This window comes from Pestalotiopsis fici (genome assembly GCF_000516985.1).
Source record: "Pestalotiopsis fici W106-1 unplaced genomic scaffold PFICI_Scf_3, whole genome shotgun sequence".
NCBI lineage: Eukaryota > Fungi > Ascomycota > Sordariomycetes > Amphisphaeriales > Sporocadaceae > Pestalotiopsis > Pestalotiopsis fici.
In genome coordinates, this window is record NW_006917093.1 from 3122987 (window position 1) to 3142657 (window position 19671).

At 50.5% G+C, this 19671-nt stretch overlaps 6 protein-coding genes across 6 annotated transcripts; 2 read left to right on the forward strand and 4 right to left on the reverse strand.

Moving 5' to 3' along the window:
• Positions 1–2682: 2682 nt before the first annotated feature.
• PFICI_05101 (uncharacterized protein) lies at positions 2683–3369 on the reverse strand (the record flags this gene model as incomplete). The annotated part of the gene is made up of 1 exon (XM_007833682.1): positions 2683–3369. One exon carries the CDS (start codon positions 3367–3369, stop codon positions 2683–2685), a length of 687 nt encoding a protein of 228 aa, XP_007831873.1.
• Positions 3370–6863: 3494 nt separating this feature from the next.
• PFICI_05102 (Cell division control protein 3) lies at positions 6864–8705 on the forward strand (the record flags this gene model as incomplete). Its single annotated transcript, XM_007833683.1, has 5 exons — positions 6864–7152; positions 7245–7292; positions 7348–7494; positions 7553–8019; positions 8070–8705. 5 exons carry the CDS (start codon positions 6864–6866, stop codon positions 8703–8705), a joined length of 1587 nt encoding a protein of 528 aa, XP_007831874.1.
• A 1356-nt stretch (positions 8706–10061) lies between these two features.
• On the reverse strand, positions 10062–11606 carry PFICI_05103 (uncharacterized protein; the record flags this gene model as incomplete). The annotated part of the gene is made up of 3 exons (XM_007833684.1): positions 10062–10859; positions 10936–11388; positions 11568–11606. 3 exons carry the CDS (start codon positions 11604–11606, stop codon positions 10062–10064), a joined length of 1290 nt encoding a protein of 429 aa, XP_007831875.1.
• A 503-nt stretch (positions 11607–12109) lies between these two features.
• PFICI_05104 (uncharacterized protein) lies at positions 12110–13450 on the reverse strand (the record flags this gene model as incomplete). The annotated part of the gene is made up of 1 exon (XM_007833685.1): positions 12110–13450. One exon carries the CDS (start codon positions 13448–13450, stop codon positions 12110–12112), a length of 1341 nt encoding a protein of 446 aa, XP_007831876.1.
• Positions 13451–14236: 786 nt separating this feature from the next.
• Positions 14237–16436, forward strand: PFICI_05105 (uncharacterized protein; the record flags this gene model as incomplete). The annotated part of the gene is made up of 5 exons (XM_007833686.1): positions 14237–14610; positions 14653–14821; positions 14876–14942; positions 15002–15416; positions 15476–16436. The coding sequence occupies 5 exons, from the start codon at positions 14237–14239 to the stop codon at positions 16434–16436; spliced, it is 1986 nt and encodes a 661-aa protein (XP_007831877.1).
• A 613-nt stretch (positions 16437–17049) lies between these two features.
• On the reverse strand, positions 17050–18950 carry PFICI_05106 (uncharacterized protein; the record flags this gene model as incomplete). The annotated part of the gene is made up of 6 exons (XM_007833687.1): positions 17050–17286; positions 17371–17477; positions 17565–18047; positions 18106–18367; positions 18442–18806; positions 18869–18950. 6 exons carry the CDS (start codon positions 18948–18950, stop codon positions 17050–17052), a joined length of 1536 nt encoding a protein of 511 aa, XP_007831878.1.
• Positions 18951–19671: the final 721 nt, after the last annotated feature.

Consider the following 19671-nt stretch of genomic DNA (forward strand, 5'->3'; position numbering starts at 1 on the left):
CTCAACTGTGTCGGGTCTCAGGACATGTGCTGCTTGGTATTACAGAGAGGCCCCGAGTCTTTGGACTCGCGCAGATAAGAGCCGCCTCAGAGAAACGCCTCTTGGTGATGTTGTGTATACGCAGTAGTATTACGTGCTCTAGACTCAATCTCATTGGTCGAGACCCCAATGCGCACATTGACGGAGATGATGGCTCAAAGAGACTCTAGAGCGCAGCTGGGGACGTCGCTCGCGGCTCTGAGACTACTTGCCTATTCCGTTGAGCACGCCCGCACAAGCCGTTGTCGAGCGGCGATTTCTATTGCATTGCCCGGACCTCATCGGTTGGTGCCGAATTGCGCCATTGCAATTGAAACATGTCCAAATGGTCTTTGGCCATATTTTGCTAAACTATATACGGACAAAGATTTAAGAAACATGATCAATCTCAATCCGAAAGCCCGTGTCACTAATATACACCACATCGCATCATCTGCATCGTCGACGATACGATTGATTGCTGTTGTGACCTGCCTGGTTTCGCGGGTAATGGCTATGAAAGTATAGTTTCGGATCCGAATAAGCCGATCCCGCCTGTGTATAGTAGTATAGGTACTTGACGGGACCCTAGCCTGTCTGTGCAACAAGGGTCGCTCGCTAGAGATGGGACAGTTGTCATGTTTTACGTCCCTTGGTGCATATCTTTGAAATGTTCTGATAAGATGCTCGTCTTGGCATACGTAGAACTGGTTGTCAGCAGTCATTGTGCTTCGGCTTGTTTATGTGCAGCCGACTGCTACCCGTCAAAACTTAACAGCGCCAGGCCGGCTATCCACGGGCCGCAAGCAAACAAACATCAATTATTAGTGATTGTAATGCCGTGCCACTACGATCACGCTCTGGTTGGATTCAGCTATTACGTAGGCTGTACGTACAATATTGGAACATGTTCTCAATCATTGGCTAGCAATCACTCACTCTTAGTCAATCGACCGTCAGTCAAGGACAACCCACTACCGCATGTGACGCTTCTGCGGGAATCAACTTCCAGAGACATCAACTCATGCGTGGTCCAAGTCAGTCTATTCGATGGAATCTCGCCTTGCCTTGACCGAGGCGATTGGGGTTCTGAAAATTGCCGCGCGCAGGATGTGACAATCAAGAAGCTGGTCATCGGATGGTCCTGGCTACAAAGAGGAAACTGGTTTGGCACCAATTCTTATTTCGCTCCAAGCCTGAAATGCAACTCCATGTCCACTCGCTATCATACCACTTGAATCCAAGAGATAATGAACGGTTTCCCTGCCATTTTGCGGATCCGAAGCTGTGGTATTTCGCTGAAACAGATATCTTTCCCAGCAATACCACGTGCCCGGCCCACCATGGCATCACTATAGTATACTCTAGGTCTTGGCAATTCACGTTGCGCACCTATCCTGTTGTGCCTTCCCGACCCTACTGCAGGAACATGGAAATCATGGTTATTCGCCATCATGAGTAGCGATGGCGCAATAAACACTGATACCACCGATACGGGGAAGAGTGGATCCCAAGCTGGGAATGGAAGCTTGGGATGGGAGAGACCCTTTCCCATGCGCGGTAGGGCTGTAATATGGAGCCTTCGAATCGGATAACCCAGAAGGTAACCAGAGAGTGGGAAAACCTACTCCATGATAATGATAGCATACGAGCAATGTGGCGCGTTTCGGAAATACAATCTCCATATGAAGTTCCTCCAGAGATCTACCAAATGGCGTGCTACAACCCCGGCCATGCCAAGATCATGAGAATCTGGGGCAGAAGCAGGGGCGAGATAGCCCGGCTCTGGCGAGCTTCCTCGTTGCGATAATTACTCTATACGACAATTGAATGTGATTAATTTATTTCGACGAACAATATTTCTTGACCTCAGTCAGTCGGCCCAAGACGCTCTGTCTGGATGACACTTGTATCGCCAGTCCAGTCAATGAAGTTGGATCATGCCAGGCTACGGTGTCAAATGACTGCGTCCAAGAATACCAACTCTCATTCTGTGAACGCATTCATTGTAATACACGATTTCCTAAAACTTTCTTGACCATTCTAAATGTTACTCAATTTATCTTCTGCTATCATGACTGCTCTGCGTCCTAGATCCTCTCAGTCGGGGATCAATCCTGGCCGGCGCTTATCCATTACATGAAAAGGTCGTACTCGAGGACGAGCATATCGTCTCAATATCTGTGGCCAGTACATCTAACCTCATTCTCGCTGAAGTGCAAAGTACTATGCTGAAACAATTTTATTCCTCGAACCTCTCTACTTGGCCGTTCCCGCATGGGATATAATCATTGATATCTCTGGTTAAAGATCGTTTCGCCCACCAACATCAATCCAAAAGTTTTTCGAACTCGCGAACAACTTGGCTCATGCTACACCAGCCCACTTGTATATAATTCACCGACGAGCTACACAGAGCCGGGCCTGTCTTGATTTCAGACCTACATGAGGTCTTGGGCACCATCGTCAGGGGGCCAACAGGGTTGGAGACATGCTTGAAATACCGAAAGACTCTCATAAGTAGACAAGCCATCTTTGCTTCATTCCTGCCATTCGGGAAGCCTCTCAAGCCAATGTCTTGACTAACAGTCCACTAGAGTCTAGGTATCAATAAAGATTGCACCAGAACGGCCGAGCCGACACTCGACCCCAACGAAAGCGTACTCACACCGCGCTTCGATTGCCTCGCTTCCTGTATAAAGCGATAACTTCTTTTTTGGGTTTCTTTCTCTTCCGAGAAGGGCAGCATGGCGCTGTCGCACAAGGGATGATGTCGTGCGGCGCTGCGAATCGCACATGTGGTGAGGGAGAAGGCGGCGACCTTTGCTGTGCATCGTGAAGATATTTCTCATGCGTGCGTGGTATCGATAATTCATGGACATCTTGCTCTTCATAGGGGGGCGGAGGGTCATCAAAAGCAGCCGATTCGAAAGGCAGCTCTGTCCAAGCTCCAGAGCCAGGCAATACGTCGTCCTTTGCAACCTGGACCCACTCATCCAAATACTGTTGCGACAAATCTTCCTCCGTCCACGAGTGCGACTTCTGGTCCTCTAGATGCTTGCTGGTGTATTGGTCGTACAGTCGACGTTGCTCGATGATCCAATCATCTCCAGCGTCGTCATCCCCCCGAATTTCTATACTGACATTGGCCAGGCAGTGCTCGAGATCTGCCCTGGCAGCACGATAATGCTCCAACACCTTGGACATCTTGTCCTCTCGTATCTGAGCGTGTGCTAGCTGCTGTCTTAGGCTGCCATTTTCGCTACTCAACTCTTCATAAGCGGTCGATCGCATTCTCTCGAACGCATGGCGCTGCTGTTCGACGATCCAGTCAAAGTCATCGGCCTGCATAACTGCGATATGGCCTACGGAACATGGAGAGTACTGGCTGCAGATGTGAATAGTCTGCAGCGCTCAAATCTCAAGCTATATATGTAAGTCATCTGGCAAAAGTTGGCTGTTGAGATATTGCTTAGGACCGCTAGCAGAAATGGTAGTCATTCTTGCTTGCTATTTTGGGTCTCTTTCTTTGCCGAGTGAGGTCATTGTTGTCGTCGCACTTTGGCCGCTTCCGGCCACGGTTGGGTTCCTCGCGTGCGAGTATATCGAGCTGAGTAGCACAAACTCGGAACCAACTCAAAAGATGCGATCCAGCCAACGTGAGTTTGTTACTTGGGCAACGATTGAAACAAAGAACCGGCTCATGGCCCTTTTTTTCACTGGTTTCTCTTCGCATTCTTCATTGCGCTGTGCTGTGCCAGGGAATGCCCTGGGAAGACATGCCCCTTGCAGCACAAATACGCCAAGTTGCTCAGCGCCCGCAAGCTCAGCAACAAAGCCAGGCAGAGAGGGTTTAGTCAAACTTAAACAGCGGACGGTGAGATTCGTTGGAGAAGATTACGCAAGTGTTGACATGAGATATCACAGTACTGGATCTTATTACATGATTTCATCTTGTTTGTTTGTTGCTGGCTGCATCGCGTATACATTTCGGTAAACACAAAAGTCTATATGTAGTGACTTGGTGGTGTTCTATATCGTATCACAGGGATGGGCATCGCTGATTGGCCACTGTGCCTAAGTACGGATCGTTCGAATTGTCACCATCATTGGGCAGTGAGTGCATTGTAATCGACTGATCTCCAACGAATCTCATGTTTCGCTAAAGTCATGCCAGAGCAACGGGCTTGGCGGGAGCGCGACGGGAAAGCTTGGAGACAGCCCGGACCAGATGATGATCCTAACGCCACTTTGAGATTTGATGCGGCTCGTGCTTCCCCTTTCAAGGGACCATGCCGATATGAATTGGTTATTGGCCACATGGTGATATTCCTTGCTAGTGGATCCCAGAATGGAGCTCATTAAGATGCGATATGTGAGCTGCATTCGTTTTTCTGATACGAGGCACCATTTCTGGGAAATGGCTGAAGGGACACAAAATGGATTGAAGCTGCAATCGGGGCAGCAGAGAGAATCAATCGCCTCGGAATATTTCAATCATGGCGCGATGCATACAAAGCGAGACATGCACAACGGATGATGCTTAACCGGCCGTTTCATCGATTTCAAGCATTTTTGCAAGTCCCGCTGTCACCCCAGAGTCCGGGCAGTCCACCGGCGTCAGGGTCCAAACAGCTGCTAGGCCATGTCCGTGCATCGACCATGTAGTATCAATCTCTCTGTCACCAAATTGTTTCCTGTTTCTTGACGACGGATTGCTGCGTCTCTTGACACACGCGACTTTTTTCTGATCTTGGTCGTCCATTTTTGGTCGCTGATATGTTCCGGATTAAATCAGCATGCCCCGAAAGCTTAAATCGATGTCAAGAAAAAGTTGATGCTCGTCGTCTCATATTCTAGGTGTCGCCTCGGTTCATCAGTGTCGATCGGGCTTGCTCGCCATGTACCATGTAAACAATGTGACGCCATTAGAAGAACCTCGGCCGCGGCATGAGATTGAGGTTGAATTCAAGGGGATATGAAGGGAGAAAAAAGAAGAAGAAAGAGAAAACAAATGTGTGGAACATCTTCAGCTTTCTCAGTGTGTACGCGTCCGAGGGCTGTATATTATTGAGATTGTACGTGCTCCCTCAATCTGCCAAGCCGTTGGTTGGAATGCAGCATGTCAAGCTCAAGCCTCTTCCTCAATATCATCCCTGCCACTGAAATGTGATGCTTGAACCAATCAGAAGCTCGGATGTGGCGCATCTCGAGATCCCGGAGTACTGGTGGAGACGAAACGACAGCGTCCCTTGAGGCCACCTTGAGTCCAGCCATTGCTGATAGGTACAGCGAGCTACGGACTAATGTAGGTAGACTGATCAAGCAGGAAGAGCGAGGCATCTCATCGACGATTAAAATCAGCAATTCGGATACAACTTGGGATAGGATGACACGGTCAATGGCAGCTGCCGTGTACCAGAACCCAGCTGGTCCCAGGGGGGTTTTGTTTGGTTAAATGTAACTTTTGGGCGCAGAGATTCGAAAGCCCCTTTTGTGCTCATCCTCCCCAGTGCCCACCCCCATGCATGCCACCAGTCCACTCTTGGCTTGTCCCTGACCCCACCCCAAATTTGCGAAGCGGCATAGGTAGATCACAGCCTAGCCAGAGTGTAGTGTAAAGCCCAGCGGCCACCAAACAGGGCCCGAAAAAGAGTTCAAGGTACCAGCTGTAGTGGCCCGTTACCACCAAAGGCTCACTGACGCCCGTCCCCCCAATCCAACATTAGCACAGCCAAGCACAGGTCCCCTTCCTCACATTACTTTGACTTACTAGTACTGTCCCATTCCGCCAACCCCAAATCTCCTGCCTTCCCCCTACTGGATCTCAACCACCTCCTTTGCGTGTTGAACCAGCCGTTTTCTACCTTCTTCGCACTTCTTTGCGAATTCCTTCTCGACATTCACTAGATCTCTACACCGTTAATTGCAGTCTTCTTTTTTTTTCTCCCCAAAAAATCTGTGTCCAACACAGCGTCCGCTCGCGAAACCTCTTTCTCGCCTTTTTCCCAATCGCGAGCTTGACCTGCAGACACGGCAGCACATATTTGAGCTTGGCAGATATTGCCTTTAGGTACGTACGTGTGAACCCTCGAAATTTCCGAGCCCAAAGCAGCCAACGACGAATTTCCGCCCTCCCAACATTCAACGACGCATGCTCTCTCCTCCCCATCTAACGCGACTTCATCCGTTTGGGCGCCAATTCCAAAACACGAACGAGCTTGTCGTCATTGCCTTCATCTTGTCTACATCGTTCCTGCCTCTCGCCCGTTCTAGCTTCCAGTCGCTCAGGAGTTCTCCACTGAACTCCTCGTGGCCTTTGCCTGATAACGACCACAACGACCCAACACATTCATTGCAAGCGTACCTTTGTCGTGACTGACATTGAACTTTTAATAGCACACCAGGCTTCGCGCTTTCTCTTTCGACTCGGCACTACTACATAGATATCGAAGCACTTTGAATATTTCGATATGGGTAAGCACTATCTTCTCGTCCTCGTGCCAACCACGAGTTCCCCATGTTGCAAGAGACACCTCGCCGAAACGTGATTTCCGGATCGCACCTTCTGCGACTGCGCGGTCGCCCAGCACGAGACGTCGGCCTTTCGAAACGGAGCCGGCTCCCAATCCCATTCGAAAGGCCTCCCTCAACACACTCTACAATAACATCACATCACCCGCGCTCGTCACACCTCTCGCGCTCGCTTTTGGTTGTTTTACTACTTCTTGGGTCTCGCTTTTTTGGTTCTTTGGAATATCCCGCCATTGTTAGGAACATCGGTTTCCCTCTCCGTTACTGCAAACACCCAAAACACAGTATATACCAGGAGCTCAGAAAAAGAAATGCCTACATTCCTCGTCAACCATAGCAAAGCTCGCACCCGGAGTGTCCAGCTTGATTCTCTTCCCAGGAAGATGCAAATTGTCGACCAACAGCCAAGCCGAGTTTCTATGCTGTCTGTAACGACGACGAGCTCCCAGCCTGGAAGCTTTGCTCGTGTCTCCCAGGAAAATCGAGACCCAGCTGTTCGGCATTATCGCAGTATGCTTGTCGTTGATGCACCAGCATTGAGACCTCTAAAACCCATGGATTACTCGGAGCTCTACGACAGCGATGGCCTACGTTATGACGGTACCTCGACTTCTTGGTGTCTCTTGCAACATGACTGATTTTCTGGTTCGATCATTCATGACAGTGTCGTCGTTTACTAACATATCCTCCAGCTACAGGTACCGAATTCCCGGCCAGCAGCTCGCCCGAGCCGGCTCCTGGTGAGTAGATTGTAAGATCCGCATACTCATTAGCTTCTAACCCATGTTTCTATAGTTTCGAGCCCTCTGTCCTCTTCAGTGAACGAAAACAAGAACATTGTTCGAAGAAAATTGACGGGCTACGTTGGTTTCGCAAACCTGCCAAACCAATGGCACCGCAAGAGTGTGCGCAAAGGCTTCAACTTCAATGTCATGGTTGTTGGTATGTACTCAGCTGTCTGGATTTTGATGTGGAGGAACAAGGGCTAACTTCTCTCAAGGTGAATCCGGCCTTGGCAAGTCCACTCTTGTCAACACTCTGTTCAACACTTCTCTGTACCCTCCCAAGGAGCGCAAGGGTCCTAGCCTGGACATCATTCCCAAGACCGTCACTATTCAGTCGATCAGCGCAGACATCGAGGAGGCTGGTGTCCGTCTCCGACTTACCGTCGTCGATACTCCTGGTTTTGGCGACTTTGTGAACAACGACGAGTCTTGGAGACCTATTGTCGAGAACATTGAGCAGCGATATGACGCATACTTGGATGCCGAGAACAAGGTCAACCGCATGAACATTGTGGACAACAGAATCCACGCCTGTGTCTACTTCATCCAGCCTACCGGCCACTCGCTCAAGCCTCTGGACATTGAGGTCATGCGTCGCCTTCACACCAAGGTCAACTTGATTCCCGTTATCGCAAAGGCCGATACCCTCACCGACGAGGAGATCATCTCCTTCAAGGCCAGAGTAAGTCTACTATCCTTGTGCACCTGAATATTCACTTACCCGGCATGCAGATCCTTAGCGATATCAAGCACCACGACATTCAGATCTTCGAGGGCCCTCGCTACGAGCTCGATGACGAGGAGACCATTGCCGAGAACAATGAGATCATGTCCAAGGTTCCGTTCGCTGTTGTTGGTGCGAATAACGAGATCACCAATGCCGATGGTCGCAAGGTTCGTGGCCGTAGCTACCCATGGGGTGTGATCGAGGTCGACAACGAGGAGCACTGTGACTTTGTCAAGCTCCGACAGATGCTCATCCGCACCCACATGGAGGAGCTCAAGGAGCACACCAACAACGCTCTGTACGAGAACTACAGAACCGACAAGCTCACTGCTATGGGTGTTGCCCAAGACCCAAGCGTCTTCAAGGAGGTCAACCCCGCCGTCAAGCAAGAAGAGGAGCGTGCTCTGCACGAGCAGAAGCTTGCCAAGATGGAAGCCGAGATGAAGATGGTCTTCCAGCAAAAGGTGGCCGAAAAGGAGAGCAAGCTGAAGCAGAGCGAGGAAGAGCTCTACGCCCGGCATCGCGAGATGAAGGAGCAGCTGGAACGACAACGGATAGAGCTCGAGGAGAAGAAGAGCAGAGTCGAGAGCGGCAGACCGATCGAGAAGGAGGGCAAGCGCAAGGGTTTCTCTCTTCGCTAAAATGGCACACCAGCGACTCGTTCATTGCCACGACTCATGCCCGAGCTCTAATGATTCCCGTTGCAGTTTCAGCCTGATGCGTTCCCTTCGATTCTTGTTCTTGTTTATCCGTCTCTCTTCTTTTAATTATTCTCTAATACACAAGTTTTTCGAAAGGTCGTCTTGAGCGAAATGGTTCTTCGCAGAACGTCGTACTTGTTGGAGCGAGCGATAGCGTCACGAAGTTTTTCTCTATCTCGTCAACGAGAATGGTCCTTGCCCAGAAAATGGATCGCAGCGATACTTTCGAGTTGTAAAGATCTAATCTCTGATGGCGCCGTCGATTGTCTCGTACAGTCCAACTTGGACAGTTATTCTGCACCGTCCCACACCTGACGTGGCCAGCAATAGTGCGAGGGCTACGGCTGACCTGTCGTGCACCTCCAGACGCACGAACAAGCATGGCACGAGGAAACCTTTTCTGACGGGCGTGGACCTGCTGCTGCTGCAAGTCAATTTGGCTGCAGGCCTGGATCTTTCCTTTTGTGGACCTTGCGCCTTTAACACGTTACGACAAAAATATACCCAGGAAACGAAAAAGGGGGTTGGCTGATGTTTGGGTTGTTGCCATAAGATGGAGAGAATGATGTTTGTCGACTCCGATCGTCTTCTGCGGAGAGCCCGTATTAGAGGCATGTATTCTAGGAGAACTCATCCCATTCAGGTGGCTAGGGTTTCTCATCTACACATCTTGCCGCACATGTTGTGGCTTGCACACTGGTATTTCCTTGAATCGTTTTAAAGTTTAATTTCTGTTTTCCATTATTATGTAGTTTGAGATGTTCCCTTTTCTAGTTTGGTCGGTAAAAACAAAACACAAAAAAAGGATGATTTTCTTAACCGCCACCTTGTCCATGTGCTTTAGTGGTGACTAATCATGGACTACAATCAACGGTTTAATGAGTTGCTGGGATTATGAGACCGAATATGCCATGGTAATGATATTGACAGATAGTCGTCTCCTGTTCTTTTCACATGTCAACGAAGGGAACCTTCCTATAAATGGTAGGCAGAGTGTGAAGAAAAGCTGGGAGTGATGACAAAATGTGTATTGTTTGTGGAAGCTACTCATTGAGAATCATACATGCCACTCGTGATCAAAGTTCACCAATGATGGCTATATTCACTTTCATTTAATGTACATTGTCTATACACATCGACATCTGACTGCCTTGCTAGCGCTGCTGTCGATCGATTTATGCATACACTTAGTTGGAGATACGGCTGGTGCAGTCAACCAAGTCGCCTCCCAGCCACCATTTTCATTATAGTACACTATCATCACCATATCCCCATCAGCCACACCAAGCCGGCTCTCTACCTTCTCCTCAGGTACCAGGTGTACGCCAACTGATTGATGCCGTAGCCGAATGGCGTTGGCACCTCTGCGAAGCCCTGTCTAGCTACCGGATGCCTCAGGTATACGGCAGAGCAGATTTTGTGGTCTACCTCGAGATATTGAGGGATGAAGGCAAAGGGACTCATAAAGTCCTTGGGTCTCCATGGCGTGGCATACGGCTTCTCGGGGTCATATGGGTTGTCTTGCTCCTCCTTCATCTTCTGTGCCAAGGTCTTGAGCTCGTCGCTGGTCAGGAGATCCAAAGCGGCCGGCTTGGCCTTCTTGCCTTGGCCTTCTGCTGCTGCTGCTGTATCTTCTGCGTCCGTGGGCTCAGCTGCCGCCTCATTGAGCTTCAGCTCGGACATCATTTCGTTGAGCCTCCTGGCAACGTCGATGGGGGATGCGTCACTCTTGGTATCCGCCTGAATCTTGCGTGCCTGCTTGATGAAGCTTCGCACGGCGCGCTTCTTGGCCACGCCCATCTTCTCGGTCTCGAGCACGTGCTTGGCTTGCTTCACTAGCCTTGTGATGGCCTTGCGGTCCACGTTGCCGGCGTCCTCGGCTGCTTCTGTTGCGGCCGGCTCGGTCGACTCTCCCTCCTCGGCGGGGGCAGCCTCTTCTGTGTCGGCTCCTTCTTCCTCCACTGCCTCCTGGCTACTCGGAGTCTTGGTAGGGCCGCCGGATACCTTCTTGGGCCTTCCGGTGGCATACAAAACCTTTTCCGGCTCGACCTGAAACATGTCGCCTGGGTTGAGCTTGTAGGCAGGGAAGGGCATCTACAGTACAGAGAACCACGAGTCAGCAACCATTCGCTCGTTTTATCCAGCACAAACAAGATTAGACACGACGCACCTTCTTGCCATTGACCTTTACGGCGCCGTGAATGACAAATTGCCGGGCCTGTCTCGCGCTGCTGGCAAACATGGCTCTGAAGATGGCGATATCCAGCCTCCGCTCCATGGGCGCAAAGGCCATGTTCATGTAGGGTGTAATCTTATTCGGCTTGACCTCCACAGCGTTCCAGTTGGGGGGCTTGTCCTTGCCGGAGCCGCGGCCGGCGGCCTTTTCGCTGCCGTCATGCTCGGCCATGTAGCGCGGGTCCATGTCGGCGACGGAGAGCAGCCGCCGGTTGAACATGCGCGACCAGTCGCGCTCCTTCATGTGCTCGCCGTGGTACGCCCGCAGCATACCCTTGGCCCGCCATTTCTGCTGGAAAAAGGTCTCGGCGTCGTAGGAGCCGATCTTGGGGTCTTTTAGCTTCCACAGGTTGTAGAGGTTGTACTTGTTCCATGACTGTCGCAGTTTCTGTATCGAGGTAAAAGCACCCGTGGTTAGCCTCTTCTTGTTGCTAAAAGAACGAAATGCGCAGTGCCGGGGGTTTGAAGAGACATGATCTTCTCTTCCATGCGCGCCCACGAGGGCAGATGAGAGAGCAATTGCTCAAAAAGCTATTGTAAAAGGGCATTCAGAGAGTTTGTACTTACCGCCCTCCTCAAGACGTGCAATCTCTGCCCCTTGGCCATGTTTGCGACTGTTTGGTGGGCAAAACGCCGGTCTACCCTCGATTGCAAACAATGACGCTGTCGATGATCAATTGGGTTCTTGCAAATGGCTTCGCTCAGGAGCTTCGACAACTGACTGGGCCGACCTCAATTGCTCTGCCTTGCATTCGGTACGCGATTAGCTCCGGACCAAAAATTTCGAGAAGACCCCTGTCACGTGCCACTACCAGTTGACACACTGTCTCAACCGCCATATAATCGGCAAGCTATACAGTATGAATAAGAAGCCTTGTCGTCGTGGGGTTGCACCGTACGTGCACAGACCTGCGTCTTGGTCGTCGCTAGTTAGGTATGTACATGAAGCATTTCGTACTCTATCATTCCTCCACATTGGCCTTGCAGACGTGATCAGAGTTGGGTCTATCTTGAAGTATCATTCGTGTATTATAGTTCATGCTCCATTTTCCCCTTGAAAAAATACGACGCGAATACCAGGGATGATAAAATGACCATACATACCATTGCTACACCACAATCTCGTTGAGTCTCAGCAGAACCGCCTCAATGAAGCGGACGCCAACGAGAATCCCATCCTCGTCGAGCATTTCGGATTCGTCCCCAAATCCATTATTCTTTTGATCGAGGCACGTCAAGCAGTTTACCACAATGTCCGTGTATCTATCGCCGACCAAGGTAGGCAACTCTGCATTCGCCAGATCGACCAAATACTTTTTGAATGGCTCCCCTGACAGCATAGAGCTCGTCTCTTCACGACCAGCCACAAAATCATCGAGCACGGTTCCTCGGCGGCATCGTTTTTGAAGAGACAATCCTGCTCCATCTTGCTGAACATAATGAATGAGTGGATTCCACAGCCCGATTTCCAGGAGACAAACGCCGAGGCTGTATATATCATGCTGCATTTTGTGCGATTCCAAGAGACGCTCGCCTTGGCGTGTCGGGTGTCTATATATATTAGTCGTCCATTCGGTATCTCCAATGAGGTTCGTGGCGCCGTCGGCAGACCGAATATTGTCAAACCCGACCAAAAAGGTCGAGGGGAACTTCGACCCTGTGCCGTCCCAGATGAGAATGGATTCTGGCCGAATATTCTTGTGAACAAAATTGAGGGCGTGTACGTAGTTGACTGACTGGGCAATCTGCTGAGCAATGCGCACTCGATTGCTGAGTGAGACTTTTGCTGGCTTGGGCAGATCTTCACGCAGGCAACGAAATGCCGACGAGCCATCTGGCGAGCGGAAGACCACGTCGAAAGACTGTATCTCTGGCGTCGAAGGAGGACCCAATCGTGACGAGGGCGGCCTTAGGAGCCGTATCACGCCCTTGCATTGGAGTAGTCCAAAGCGTGATGGGTCTACTTGTGTCAATTTTCGGGCAAGGCCACGTATATCTTTAGTCATGGCAGTGATGTTACTCGAAGGCGTGCACTGGATCGAGTTGATAATGAGCCATTTCGTACCGGTGCTCCCTCGGCGTCGAGCGAGCATTGCGTTTGCGTAAGGGATGCTGACAATGTCGAGATCCTCCTCTGGCAGAAATATCGAAATATAGCGTGGGTTAGGTCTCAATGCATCGCGGACCCCGTCGGCGTTGATTAATGGACTTTGCCTCGACAGTGACTGTGATGCAACATTCGTGGACCTAATAGAGGTACCAGACACATGAGATTCCATGTCTTCAATCGAAGTCCTTGCCGTAGCCGCAGTCATGATTTTTCGAACGTGTTGATTGAGTGCCCTGTCTATCATAGGGTCTGGAATTCGAAGAATAAGATACCACGACGGGTCAAAGCGTCTTTGCCAATCCTCCATATCCCGAATCACCTCATCGAGTGTCGACTTCATCAAGACATACTTTCCTTTCTTGATTTTCTTGGCTGACTCTAGGAAGCCGTATTTGCCGTCGCTCTTTGTAACCTGCAGGCTCTCGACTTTTGCAGTGAATAGTGAGAGTTTTGCAGCTAGAATAGCAAGTGTGTCCCCGAGGATGCGACGATGTTCGCCGTCGAGGAAATGATCGATGCGTTGAACAACGTCCTCATCCAAGCATTTTCAAAAATTGTGATCCGCTCTGCCACTTCTCTCTCGGAACTCTTCCAGGTGTTGAATGCTTGTACAAGAAAAGAGCCATATCTTTCAAAATTTGAGTCATTATGCGACAGGATCGTGTCATTGTGTATGATTCAACTCACTTGAAACAAAGGTCTATCGATGTGAGCGCAAGTCCAGCCACTTCCATGATGTTTGTTGTTGGATTGAAGTTGTAGTTCTTGAGTATTCCTGTCTGGGGAGGTCTAGATCACGGGCAGGAAATAGTGGCAGTGGCAGTGCCGCCGTGGGGGCCAAATAAATGCCTTGGATCCCCCCAATTTCAGCTGAGCCTGACCATGGCTCTTTTTCTTTTCTTACCGAGCATTCTTCAGCGCTGTGCATTTATCGTTCGTTTCTTTGCTGGACCGTACTGAAGTGGCCTGTATCCGAGTTAAATCGATATCCATGCTCTGTTCTGGTATTGAGACATGTCTATGGTGCTAGGAAGTCTGTCCTACGGTTGCGCCATCACCATTGATGGGTACTCCCAAAATCGCTTGAATTGAGACCTCCGGGCGCAACTCCCCCGCTTCTGTCAATATGCCACGGGCGCCCGACCTCGTTCATGATTCAAAGCTCGAGACGACATTCATCGCTCACGATACCCATCATGTATCGTACAAGTCAATAACAAGTAAGCGACAGCGGAAGGTCAGGGTGGACGAGGTATGGTGTCGGAAAAGAAGAATTGGTGACGGTACCTACGGTCGCGTATGGCTTGAATCATGTACCGAGGGGCCCCAAGCAGGAGAATTGCGGGCAGTGAAGGAGATATCAAAGATACAGGCAAACAACGCCGAGACTGACTATACGAGAGAGTTGGAGGCCATCATGAAATTCTCCCAGACCAAGGCAAGTCTTCGCCCAGCAAGGCATCTGCACTTCGTGCTTTTTCACGTGCTAAACTCCAGATAGTATGTGCATTGCTTCGTGCAGTCTTTCGGATGGTATGAGAGTGAATCTTCAGTCTATATTGCCATGGAATACGTGGAGCACGGCGATCTTCAAAAACGACTCACTCAGCCTTATGCGGAAATCGAGGTACAATCCATCGCTTCGCAACTACTAGAAGGACTTCAATTCATGCATGAAAACGGGTTCACGCATCGCGATTTAAAGCCCAGCGTAAGTAGCATAATGATACCCCAATGTTGGCACATCCTGAGATAGCCAGAATAGAACATCCTGGTGTTGCATCCATCTCCAGATTGGTGGGTGAAGATTGGAGATTTTGGAATCAGTAAAAGTGAGCCCGCTATCCCAAGACTGTTACATCAAGTGGCTGATCTAACAACAATCGTATAGGAGTCGAGGAGGACTCAACGTATATGCGGACAATGATTGGAACTATAGGTTATCTAGCCCCGGAAATCATTGGCCTCTTTCCAATCACGGATGATCCTGCAGACCAAGATGAAAAGAAATCATATACATCCGCTGTTGATATATGGGCTCTTGGGGAGATATGTTTCAAGTTGATTACAAATCGACCTGCGTTCTCGGCGCCGAGAGAGCTATTTAACTATGTGACGCGAGGTTACGACTTTCCGCAAGCTCTGCTTCACGAGGCAAATGTGAGCAAGAATTGCGTCAGATTCATCAAAATGGCAATGTCACCATCCGCAGCCAATAGACTCTCGGCAAATGACGGCTTGAGGTGTGCTTGGATGAGTGCTGAAGGGAGGGAGGAAGCGATTGGCCAAACTCGGTTGAAAGAACAGTGCGTATCTTGGGAGAAGCATCGAGTTTCAAAACTAACATGCCGATCATTCATTCTAGGCACGAAGGTGCATCAAGCCTTGCATATTTGCCAACTTTTGAAGCCACGGCCCAATGGAGCACTCTCTCCGCTGTTACGCCGTTGTCACCAATGTATGGGGCTCCAATAGCAGACCGAAAAGGGGGATCTAGAGCAGCCTCTCCGTCCAGAATGGGGGTCGACTTAAAGAAGGCCCCTCCTCTACCTTCGCCGACCGAGCTTATGACGAATATCTCCAACGTGCACGAGAAGAAGGACAAGCCACACATCTCAATCCCAGACGACGGAACTCCAGTTACCGTCCGCACCCGCGGCCACAGGGAAAACCGCTCGCAAACATCGCTTTTGATTGAGTATTTTGAAGGCGGCAAGAGCTCCGTCCGCCCCGAGGGCGTAACAACTACCGGGCACAAGCCTAGTGTAAGAGTGCGCTCAACGCCTTCCAAGGGCGGACGTGACAAAAACGACCACATCCAGACAACCCAAATGTCGAGGTCGGCTCGAAGGTCTTCGAGGTCGAAGCGAGCGCACCAAGACCCGTTAGTGCCCAGTCGCAGCGAGCTGGATATCATCGATTCCAAGGATACCGAAAGGTCGCACTTATACGCTGCAGCAACGGAAAAGAATAGTATTTCACACCATTCTGAAAACGACCATTATCAGATATTCGAAACGTCGAGGCCGGCTCGAAAGTCTTCGGGGTCGAAGCGGGCGCACCAAGACCCGTTAGTGCCCAGTCGCAGCGAGCTGGATATCATCGATTCCAAGGATACCAAAAGTTTGCACTTATACGCTGCAGCAAGAGAACCCATAGCTCCAGACCCCAAGTTGGACGACCCGATCTCACCATCAGGAGACATCTTCAAGAACCCTAAATTGCTTGAGTCAGTCGAGGATGCCATCCGGAGACTTATTCTCCCCGAACTAGAAAGCTTGAAAAGGGAACAGCGCCAGCGAAAAATGAAAAAGCTCAAGGAGTAGGTAGAAAGCCTCTTTCCAATCTTGGATCTGAGCCTCAAGAGAAACCTTTAGTTTCAACTAGGAGAAATTCCGGTATTGCTAAGGAAACGCCTCTACCAGCCGCAACGAACTCGACCGTCGTAGCTTGCAGCTCTTCAAGTGCGGATCAATCAAGAATGCTGCTATACTTGGCGCAGCATCCCAAACTGGCCTTGTTGGCCCTTCAACTTCAAATGTAGTATTGTCAAGCCCACGGAACAGCCGAGAGCAGAACCGGCAGATAGTGAAGGGCTGACGTGTGAAGGACCAACATCGAAGACTGCAAGAGAGACTATGGGCCTTGGTCAATCATTATTGTTCATCGTATGCGTGAGTCCAAGAGAGCCGGAGGTCTTCATTGCTTTTAACCAGAGATGTTCACGGAATACCCAACCAACAAAGACTGTCAAGGATCACCCAGTTCGAGATTCTGAAGGCTTCCAGTATTACAGCCGCGATCGATCAGATTGTGGCGTTCGGGATAACATTGCGAATGTGTTTATGAGAATATACTTGGTTAGGATTCATGCTCTTTTCATTTGCCTTGGTGACCCTTCTCCATTTTTACTTTCCCATTGACCCAGCGCGGGATATCTTATTCAACGGCCCAACCCCAGGCTTTCTTCAAATGGTCCTGCGCGCCGCCCGTCGGCCAAAAGTGCTGGATTTCTGTTTTGATAAGAAGGTCCAGCAGCCCTCCTCGCTCGCGATCATCAGTAAACCGATCGCCGCACATGGTTACCCCCATGCTTGCCGTGAACATGGCTGGCACTGTAGCACGATTCGACAGCGCTGTCGCGCATAGCTCGCGGATCTGGGTGCGTATTTCGGTCTTTTTCACGAGTGTGAAGAGTTAGCCCAGCTTGACGAAGTCGGGAGGAATGTCTGGCTGGTTTCGAAGGGTCCCAGCACTTACATCCAGTTTCTGTTGCGCCAACTTTTGTCCTGGTCCTATTTTGGGAATGGTTGGGTCATAGCACTTTAGCAGCGCCCTGGCAAAGGTGGCGTGTGCATTTCCAATGACTGTTCCAGGTATGTCAGCTTTTGACTTTTCACCGGCCATCCTCTTTGCATGGGTGATGCACATTTCGCCCTTGCTACAAGACTCACCGATTGGACCACTTAGGTATAGAATGGTAGGGAACACTTCGCCCTTTTCCCGCTCTGGTTCCGAGTATGCCACAGGCAGCCAGCTGGACGGCCGCGCGCGGAGCCACGCATCATCGTGGGCCTTGAGGCGAAGCCACTCGTCGGCGGCATTAGTACCCGTCGCGCTGCCCCCGAAGCAGTAGCGCAGTACGTCGGCGCAGTGGAGGATGATCCGGTTAGCCCAGACGTCGTCGGCGGCCGGCGCGGCAAGGGACCGGTCAATGAAGGGGTGGTCGAGCCGCACCTTGACCGGCCGCTGGTTGACAAAGGCCATGACGATTTCCTGGCGCAGTCCGGTCCAGAAACAGGCTTGCCGCAGGCTGGAGGTTTCGGCTGGCGGTTGGGCTGGGGAGCCGACGGCTTGTGGCGATTCAGAGGGCATGAAGCTCATGAAGAGCTGGATGCCGTGAAGGTGTAATTCGTGGTCTGCGCCAATGAGTGGAACTATACGGGAGGCCTTTGTTAGTTACAGCCAACAGTGACTATCGGTACTTGAACCTACCATCCATCTCTTCCAGCGTCCTTAGCAGAATAGTTGCAGCAAGCAAGTCATCATTAGACAAGGTGGAAGAGTCCAATATTATCGCTGAAAGTTGGTTGAGACATTCCTGTTGGTACCGATCGGCAGCGTATGGGTCGAAACGCTCGCCCATGCTCAGGTGTCGGGAAGACAAGGCGAAAATGGCGTTGAGCAGTGTTGGGCACGCAATCGCACGCCGCGGAACCTCGACGGCAAAGTGTCTTTGATTGTCGCAAAGGTCGAACTACAGAAGACGAGAATGTTTAGCTACTAAATGTAAAGCCCATGTCTTTACTGGAGTCAATTCTAATGACCTACCCAGTGACACATGTGCTCCAAGTAATACTTCATGAGCCGCACCTCCGTCGCATTACGGAATGGGAGGATAGCATGATTAAGGTCGTCATGGCTTGATAAGCCAAGTGCAGAGCCCGGCGGGAGGGTAGAGTAAACGCGGCTCCCAGTAGCGGATTGTGCTGGGCTTAAAGTCGTCGTCTCAGGCGGCGAGATCACGTCAAGTAGGTAAGGGGCAACTGGTACTGCTTGTTGAAGATTTTGGGGTGAAGAAGCAGCCACTTCTGGCCGTTCTTCTACATTTTGGGCAGCCGTGAAAGGGTAATGAGTCTCGCCATTTTGTAGAGTGTAGAAGGCCCTGACCTCTTGAGTCTCATCCACAAAGAATACTAATGTTAATGATGAGCATTGGGCATGTATGTGCGTGACGATGATCCTAGAGCAGACTCACACCTGGTTGGAATCTGTGTCCACTTTTGCTCAACTTCCGGATAACTAGTGACATGACGTTTTGTATCAGTGGCAAGGTTCATTTATTTTTCTCAATCCATCAGTGAGGTCCATGCTTGTCACTCAACCTACGAGTGAAATTTGAAGCGTAGCTCCTTGAGTCGGACGCAATTCTTGCCCAATGATGCACATCGGGTGCAAGGAGGCTCCGGTTCTTGACCTGAAACGTGACCCTCTAGCTGCTCACAACGCAGGTGCTTTTCGCGGCATAGCTGGGCAAAGATATTGGTCAGTATCAGCTATCTATCGAAAAGCAAATGCGTATGTAGGGAACCGCCATGTTGTGTTGAAACATGGGGCAATGTGAATGTGTAGACTAAAATGACAAGTTGATTACCTGGCATGGCAATATCTGATCCACCCCAGTCCCCATCGTCATATGAATGAGCGAGGGGAGGTAGGGCCGAACCTTCTGGTGAAGCGCCGCCAGGCCGAGCCTCGCCTGGCCAGAAATAATTCTGTGCCTTGGAGCTGTGAACGAGACATGCGTCGTCTTGGATGAACCAATTCGAAAGCGCCGGCTTCAAAGTCGCGGGTGATAGGAAAGACTCGGGATTTCTCGCGTGTAGGCTTGGCCGGTATCAAGGCATGTCGTCGTCGGCAAGACTGGAGATGGGCACGTTGTAGGTGAAGTCAAAATCCCCAAGAGGCGGATCGGGGATAAAGACCTGTTTTACGGAATTGGAGAAATACGCCGATTCAGGCCTACACGGCTGCCCGGCAGGGGGTTCCATTATAGTGTAC